Source organism: Castanea sativa, chromosome 6, assembly GCF_040712315.1.
Source record: "Castanea sativa cultivar Marrone di Chiusa Pesio chromosome 6, ASM4071231v1".
Classification (NCBI taxonomy): domain Eukaryota; kingdom Viridiplantae; phylum Streptophyta; class Magnoliopsida; order Fagales; family Fagaceae; genus Castanea; species Castanea sativa.
In genome coordinates, this window is record NC_134018.1 from 30,287,773 (window position 1) to 30,297,054 (window position 9,282).

Here is a 9,282-nt window from a genome sequence, read left to right on the forward strand (position 1 = left end):
TGTCTAGTTAAAGAAGATTACAAGAAACTAGGGTCATTTAGGATCGTCAAAATTGTATGATCCTACCAATTCTAAACAATTGCAAAGATCCCTGAAAGATCCGGGTCATTTTAGGCAGATGAGATCGTAAAATCATAATATCGTAAAATCCATATTGAAATTTTGACAACCATATGTTAGATTAATGAATAGAACATAACATACTACTTTCTGATTACCTTTAGGTTTACTTCATGTAGGGGCGGCATTAGCTTTGGTATAGGGGTTCAAATGAACCCTATGAGCAAGCAAAAAATATATATAATTTTTATTTTATTTTATTTTTGCTTTTGGCCCCTAAAATAAGAAATTGAACACCTTGACCTTAAATCTTTTTTAAGCTCAACTAAAATAAGCTCGAATATGATTCTCTTAACAATCTATTCTTACAAATAAAGTTACAAGTAATTTAAACATTGACCAAATCTGTGAGTGTAGTGGCTGAATTTGAATGCGTCTTTAATTTATTATTTGTTAAGTGGAAACTAGGGGCATGGGTTAGTCAATAATTAGCAAATGTTAATATTAAAAGACAATTAATCAATTTAAAAATGGGTGATTCTTAAATTAAAAATAAAAAAAGACAAGGAATGTGGAATAAGGGAGTGATTGAGTGAAAATAAAAACAAATGTTAAAACAACAGCAAATTTCTTAATATAATTATAAAGACTAATAGTTGTCAAAGTTGAGTTGAATTGTTAAATAAAAGAATTGTACAGAGTAAAGATATAAACTAATTGATAAAAATATTCTAAGCAATAATAATTAAAGTTCACTAAACAACGATAATTTATATCTTTATTATATTTACATTTTTTTTAATCTAAGATAGAAATCCTGCTTTAGCTCAATCTAAGTTATGTGTGTGAAGCTCTCCCTCCTAGATACTTGATCCCCGATCCTTGCCTCTCCACCCCTACTAAAACTTAATCTAAGTGTATGTATGTGAAGCTTTTCCTCCTAAATACTTGATCCCTGATCCTTGCCTTTTCTCCCCACATAAACTTGTACTTGTGAAATAACTATCATGCCAAAGGTACATGGTGGTATTATATTTAGAAACAATAGATTATTTCTAAGATTTAATCTTACCAATCATAATTAGTATATTTATTATATTAAGAAACAATATGCCAAATGAATTTATAGATTATCTTTTATTTTCTTCATAATACTATGAACATTTTTTTATAAAAAAATAACGTAAACTGCAAGATTCATTTATTACTTAAGATTTATCTTTTTATTGACTCTCTAAAAATAAATTATTGAGGTAAAAATAAATTATTGAGGCTGGCATTGACATCATGTTCTTCAAATTCATTTCATCACACATGCTCCTCGGAATGACTTATGTTTTTGTAAAAAAAATAAAAATAAAAATAAAAATAAAAGTTATGAAATACACTTTTTTAATTTCCTCTTAATCTTTTATCTCCTTTAGGAAATGTATATTGTAATTTATTTTGCACGCGCTACCTTAGTCGTGATATTCCGTGACCAAGTCATTTTCGTTCCCCCAATTTAAAAAACCCACGCTCGTTTCTTTCCTCGTTTTCTCTTTCTTAACATTTTTTTAATGAAAACCATTTCCTTTTGGGTAAAAATCGTTTTCGTCCAAACCCAGTTCTCTTCTCTCTCCCTCCCCAACCTTTTTTTCCACTTGAACACACCTTCTCTCTCTCTCTTTCTATATATATATATATATATATCTTTTCATTTTTCCCATTAAGCACAAAACCAAAGCACTCTCACTAGCAAAAGTTTCTAACACCACTTTCTCTCTTTTGAACCTTTTCATTCAAACAAACTCAACTGTCAAAAAAAAAAAAAAAAAAACCAATAGAACAAACCAAAAGAAAAAAAAAAAAAAAGAAAAAAAAAGAAAAGAAAAGAAAAGTAGCAGCACTACACAGCCAAAAGGCCAAGCCACAAAGCAGCCTCTGGTCGTGGAATATCCTCATCGATCCCCTCCCAAGTCTCAATCCCCTTTTTCCACCAATCTCTATTTATAAATACAATAACTCTCTCTAAACTCCCTCGCTCGCTCTGTCTGTCTCTCTCTCCATCATAATATAAATATCACTTCAATGAAACTAGACCGCAAGAATTATGACGACGAAGACGACGACGACGACGAGGCCCCCGAGATGTGCCACGCCATCATCGACCGTGACGTCGGCAACGGCGATGACTGCAACGGCGAGGACCTCTTCAGTCCGCCTCTCAACTTCGCCATGGTCGATAACGGCATTTTCCGCTCCGGCTTCCCCGACTCCGCCAACTTCTCTTTCCTCCAAACTTTAGGCCTCCGCTCTATCATGTAATCATTGCTCCTCTCTCTCATTTTATATAATTTTTATTTTTAGCGTGCGCGATGAGCTTAGTTTTTTCTAGGCCAGTCTTTATTGTTTACACTTGCCTATAATAAAACAATAAAAGTTGCACAAAGAAGATTGTGTAAGACTATGTTATAGAGAAATGGAGTGGTGAATTTAATTAGGGTTTTTGTGTTGTGGATTTGTAGATGTCTGTGTCCGGAGCCGTATCCGGAGGCCAACATGGAGTTTCTCAAGTCAAATGGGATCAAGCTTTTTCAATTCGGGATTGAAGGATATAAGGTACTGCTGATTCTTCTTTCTCTAAAGCTTAATTGCTACTAAGGTTTTTATTTTTATTTTTATAATTATAATGTTTAGTTGCAGTTGTCATTAATGGTGGTTGTTACTTGTTAGTTTAAATTAGTTTCAATAATTCTCGTTCAATCTTTCCTGAAGTTTTTGTCTGAGATAACTTTAATTTTGTCACATTCTTTAAAGCAGTAATAAAAAAGAAAGGTGAGTGCATTCTTTATGAGGGAAACTTTAATACTTAAATTATTGTCTTCTTTTTTATAATAGTAGTATTAGTGATTGTTATTGTTGTTATTATTTACATTTTTTGACAATGATTGATGTTAAATGTGCATTTGGTAGTCTTATTTATCTCAGAATGCATCTTGAAAAAGTACAATAAGTTCAAAATTCGTAAATCCGGCGGGTTAATTAGATGGAGTGTATGCACAATGATGTTAAGTGATTTAATTTTATGTGATCAACAATAATTGCATGCATTTGTTCTTTCAAATATTTAATAGTTGAATTAAAACCCCAAGGGATACCACAATTGATTGGAGATCATGCCTCGTGAAGCAGAAATCACTAGTTTGAATCTCCGTTTTCTCATCCTTAATTAATTTGGGGCCTGAATTCACTTATATGGGGGAAAAAAAGGTTGAATTAACTTTAATAATTTAGTTGCCGTGTGCTGATGTGATTACAGTGGTGGAATATTATCGTGTCCATGATCTACTTTGTGGAATAATTAGTTTCCTTTTTTTAATTATTTTTTTATTTTCCAAGTATTTTTATTATTTTGTTCTTCCTTTAATTTTTTTTTTCTTTCCTATTACTATTATTTTCTTCTCCTAATTCAATCTACACTGAACAGATCAGTGTTTTATTTCCTTCTTTTTTAAATATGTTTTTTGATTTTATTAGGTAACTTAAAATTTTCTAGGCTTAGATCCCTTAGCGTGTAGTGTTTAGGAGAATAGAGTTTGCTTCACCACCTAGAATCCGCCTGGAAAACTTTGGCATCACCACCAAACAAAAGAGGAGCAGTACGTTCTCAACTCATAAAATTCTTAGTCAAAATCTACTGTCCTTCACCATTCCAAGAGCTGTAGTTTTATAAGGGTTTAGAGATACATCAATAGGGAAATGCTGAAGCAAAATTACCACACATTAAGCTTGCTTTGAAAAAACCAGTCAACAATTTCAGCTAAGCATGTGTGTACCATCCACGCATGCTTCCAAATTAAAATAAAAATAAATGCTCTTTTGACTTCGGTGCTCCTTGCATAATTGTGTTGGTTGAACTTTTGTGTTCTCAATGCAACAAACTACATTTACCCAAACTCAGCAAGGTGTATACTTCCTTGTTAGTGGCTTTGCACTTGAACAATGTTTGCTAGGGTTATCATTATGACTGGTGCATATTTCTTTGTAAGAATTCAATAGATTTAGTTGATGAGAGATAGGTTTATAAATGTTCAGGTTAGTTTAAACCACATTATTTTGATTATTGCAATCTATGTGTATGTACATAAGTTTTCTGTGCAAAGGTTGTATCAGATTGTTTGATTTGCTAGTTGTCCTGGTATTCTTATGGCAATATGCATTCGAGAAGTATAAGAAGTTTAGCATTTGGAATTGAAAATAATGGTAGCTGGAATGTGAATTATGCCTTCTATGTTTTAAGTTCTATCCATTCTGTATGCCCGTCTTTGTAAATCCTACTCTTTAAGAAACATCCTTTATCATTTTGACCTGTAAGGAAGAAGCCATTAAAACCTATACCTCTCTTTTATTTGGTGTTTTGTTATATTTTACTTTAATATAAATTAGAGTGTTATAGGAGAGTCATGTAATATTGTGCAGAAATTCTTGAAATAGTACATCACTTATAGAGCATTTAAAAAGGAAAGAGGGACAAAAAATTGGAAGAAAATGAAATTGTGGTAGATGGAATCCTAACGGCTGTGATTTTTTTTTTCTTTCTTCAATTTTTGGTATATTACATTTATTAAACACATGCATTCTTTTAATATTCAAGAGGGATTTATACACTTAAAATATCATATCAATTATAGTATTCAAGTGTAATTCAACAAATGTTTTTTTGGATATTAAATATTAAACAAATCCATACAAAGTCACCTTAGGTAAATGGTATTCAGTTGCTAATTAATAAAACTGCAACCTACATATTTAAAACGATGAAATTGGAAAGAAGAATGGTTTTAAGTTGATAGTTACCTTAGGCTCGTAGCTAGCAGAATGAAATAACTAATTTATATTTGATATTTATTATATTATAAGGATTTGGTTTAATGTCATTTCTTTTTAATGATTTTTTTCCCATTTAATTGACATGTTCGCCTCTCCTTGTCAGCATTGGCTTTAATTTGAGTATAGAAGCTGTTTTTTATGATCAACCTTTAATTTTTCTTCCTCTTTTCTTTGGTAGCTTTTTTCAGATCATGTATTCAGAAGTCAAAACTTTTACATTTTTCTGGTAAGTTGGTATGAACAAAATCCTGGCAATTATTTATTCACTACGGCTTGTGAGGATCCTTTTGCAAGCCAGTTATTCACAAAATTAATAAAACCTCCCTCCTAGTCTTTTCAAATTTTTTATTTATTAATAATAATAGTATCAGTAATACTAGGTTTTGATATAGTAAAATTCTGCTCTTCACTTCAGAGCTTCAAATATTTTTTAAAGTTCAGATACCTTGATGGAACAAGATAACTATAAGGACCATCCTTTTGTTCCTCCTCTTTCTTTACTAGATATTTCCTTAATATTCTCAGCTTTTCATTCTTCACCATCTTCAAGTTTTTGTGAGAGTTTCATTGAGTTTTTAAACAATAATGTTTAGGCATGCATCGTGGTTTCTGATTTCCTTCTTTAATTAGATTCCTAAGCATTTCCAAGCATTGGCCTTTTGCTGTCTGATATGCAATTTGCTGGAATTCCGTAATAAATGTTTCCGCGATTCTGTTATTACTTTATTAGCATGCCTCTACAATGTTTTAGCTCATCTTTTTAATTTCATTTCTGTTGCCATCAATGTCCTTGTCCAATCATATCTATGAATTTTCACTGTGGGAGGGATGTTACATTCAGTTATGTTTTACATTGCATAGTTTTTCTGTCAATACAATTTTTTTGCCTGTTCTCCCTCTCTCTCTCTCTCTCTCTCTCTCTGTGTGTGTCCTGGGAGGGGGAGGGTTGATTTAGAACAGGAAATATTGAAAACTGTGCCATCCTTGTAGTAAATTACTAACTTGACATGCCTCTGCACATTTTTGGTTCATCTTCATAATTTGATTTCTATTGCCACCATTTTTCTTGTCCTCTTCGTACCTGTGATTTTTCACTTTGAATGAGATGGGTGGGACTTGCATCCTGTTATGTTTTCCATTGCATGGCTGTTATTTCAATGTTTTTTTGCCTGCTCTGTGTGTGTCCTGTGAGTGGGAGGGGGATGGGTGGTTTAGAACAGGAAGCATTGTACCCTCGCCATCCTTAGGAGGAAATTACTTTGCCACCATGGAACCAGCTAATTACTTTTTCTCAGGCTGGCTTCCCTTGGCACTTTTTATATTTGATGGAGATCTGTCATAGCAACAATCACAAAGCACCATATCCATGATATTGGTTTAGATATGTAAATCCAGTTGTCTGTAATGGTTATGTACCATGGAGTTTTGAGGTAGCAACAATCACCGAGCACTATACACATGATAGTTAAACAATAATTACAGAGACTGAACATCCTTGTTATTTGAGAACAAGCTCAAATTTTTCACCATGCTTCTTTGAGTGATGTTTTCTTGATATTTCAAATTATCCTGGCATGGAATTTCATTCTAAGATATGGTTATTGTACAAATTAATATCCCAGAATGAATTTGTAAAAAGATTTGCATGGGCGATAGTGACGCCCATAATTAATGATGTAATATCGTGAAGATTTCATAATCATCATGAAAGGAAGTGAAAAGTAATTCTAAAGTAATTTTTGGTAGTATGAGCTCCTTAATAAAGAAGAATAAGACAGCAGACATTACTGAAGATGGTGAATGTCTGCACTGGGTAATTATCTCAATATGAGGTTGGATTTGGTGAGGGAAGAAGGAGGGGAAAGGGGGAGAGGGAAAAGGACTTTTCCCTTATTTGGTTGGGCAGAAGTGGTGGGCAACAAAATAAAAGGATTTTCTTTCCCCCTAAATCCATTATTCCCTTTCATTTCAAATAGGGAGAAAAAGGAGACAGAATGTTTAAATTATGTAATAATTAAAAATGGGTCCACCTTATCAATCATTTCCTTCAAATTTTCATTGATTTTGTAACAGCATAAGAGGAATGGAATTTTTCCCTTACCTTCCACTCTCTCTTCTTCTCCTCTCTCTGCCCCTCCAGTTTGTCAAACATAGTGCAGTAATAAGCATATAATAATATGCTGGCCCTCATATAAACCAATAAGATATCTGGTGATCCTATGGTTGTTTAAATTGTGTGTATCAATTTATGCCAGCACTTCTGACACTCCTGAGCTAAAATTGCATTTTGGGTTTTCAAATTGAATTATTTAATATTAGCCTGATCGATAATTTTGTTGTTGTCATTATTGAGCTTGTGACAAATATATTAGTAGATAAAACTCTTGGTTGCCCCTGATTATGTGAGTAGTGCAAGTTCTAATATATTGAATGATATCTAATTTAACAATTTTATGTCTAAATTTGTTCATTCAGGAGCCTTTTGTGAACATCCCGCAGGATACAATTCGTGAAGCACTAAAAGTTGTCCTTGGTAATGCAAGCATTCAAACATCTTACACTTCATTTCTTGTTCAATTGTGGTGTTGTTTATTTTTAGTAACTGCAAATGTTCACTTTTACTTGTCTACAATGCAGATGTAAGGAATCACCCAGTTTTAATACATTGTAAAAGAGGGAAGGTATGTGCATTTTTGGTTTTCTATTCTCTCCATACCTAATTTTCATTTCAGTACATTCTAACTTGTTGCTTGCTTTCTTTCTGTCCAGCATCGAACTGGTTGTCTTGTGGGTTGCTTTAGAAAATTGCAAAGGTGGTGCCTGACATCTGTATTTGATGAGTACCAGCGTTTTGCCGCTGCAAAAGCTAGAGTTTCAGATCAGAGGTTTATGGAGTTGTTTGATGTTTCTAGCTTGAAGCATCTTCCTATGTCATTTTCATGTTCGAGGAGGTAAACAACAAGATCTATTGAATGGCTTTTCCTTTCTTTGATGGAAGAGAATCGTATAGGCCCTACTTCAGAATAAATAGGAAAAGGTGATGAGTTCCCAAAATATGCATTTCAGTGGTAAAGGGATAATTCTTCGTTTTTCCTCGTTTAAAATTAGCGTGTCCAGTTTGGAGTGTAACAAAGCCTCTCTCTTCGTCCCATCCACCACCCTACTCTTTTTCTTTCTTTTCTTTTCCTTGTTTTTGTTTCCGAATAGTCTCTCTGCAGTTATTGCTGTACACACGCAACAACTATGGCAGTAGATATGTTCCAGGTCCTTCACGAATTCATAGTTAGATTGGTTTAGAGTTTATAGCTGATGCTGAAGTAATTGTTTATGGACACAAGTCAAGATAGCAGGCTAGCAGCTCTTCTCTACTTCAGCTGTTCCTGCCAATTATTATAATGGAAGGCAAGGCAGCTAGCAAGATGTTGTCTACCAATGATTCTTGATCCGGTAGTCAAGTATAGATAATTTAATAAATAAAATTTACTTATAGAAGGATTATCTTGATATCTGTATGATGTAATTTGATGAACAAACAATATGTGATTTGATAACAAGGGAATAATTCTTGCATTTAACTTGCACTGCTGCTGCAGTGAGTCTGAATATGAGATTTTATGATTTACACTGTCATGGTCGACTAAATCGAGTGGATAGGTTTCTGTGACAATTATAAAATGATGTAAATATTCTATTGCGTGATACTTCAGCAAATGAAAAGCATGTCTCAAATTTATGTAGAGATTCAGAGAGCATTTGAAGTTTCATGGTTAGCTACTTAAATTGAGGGGCTAAGTCTGCATTAATGTTTTGTCTTTCTGTTACTTACGAAAAAGGAGACGGGGAGGAAATGGAGCTATTTGACAGGAAAGCTCTTCAAGTAGAGTTGCACTTATAGAAAAGTTGACAATTCGCTGAGTTGCACTGACTTGGATAAACGGGTCCACTAATGATGAACAAGAAGAACTCATTACATAATTCATATATATATAATCTTTGATTTTTTGAGAGGAGAGGGAAGAGGCAGGATTAAACCCGTGAACACAGGAGACGAGAGGGTGTAGGTGCCATCGGGCTACAAAGCCCGTTGGTGAAATTGCATTTAGAAAAAGTTAATCATACTAAGCAACATACGTGATACCGCAATTTTCTTTATTTTTTTTTATTTTTATATATCAATAATTGTATCTGAGAATAAAAATGACAATTGACGGATAACTTGAACTCGAAGAAATGTAGAATAAGGGACCTATATTCTCAAGAATTTCAGCTGGGCATATATGATTTCAGAAGTTTAGTTGCTACCTTGTTCTAGTTTCTCTTGTTGTCATCAAATAAGAGACGAGGTTCGAA

At 33.3% G+C, this 9,282-nt stretch overlaps 1 protein-coding gene across 2 annotated transcripts; it reads left to right on the forward strand.

Moving 5' to 3' along the window:
- Window positions 1–1,962: 1,962 nt before the first annotated feature.
- LOC142640917 (inositol diphosphatase DSP1-like) lies at window positions 1,963–8,568 on the forward strand. 2 transcript variants are annotated; one of them, XM_075815236.1, is made up of 6 exons: window positions 1,977–2,363; window positions 2,568–2,661; window positions 5,111–5,158; window positions 7,408–7,465; window positions 7,570–7,613; window positions 7,702–8,568. In XM_075815236.1, the coding sequence occupies exons 1-6, from the start codon at window positions 2,131–2,133 to the stop codon at window positions 7,885–7,887; spliced, it is 663 nt and encodes a 220-aa protein (XP_075671351.1). In that variant the 5' UTR covers window positions 1,977–2,130; the 3' UTR covers window positions 7,888–8,568. The 2 variants fall into 2 exon arrangements, with proteins under 2 accessions (XP_075671352.1, XP_075671351.1); XM_075815237.1 differs by lacking the exon at window positions 5,111–5,158 and having other exon boundaries at window positions 1,963–2,363.
- Window positions 8,569–9,282: the final 714 nt, after the last annotated feature.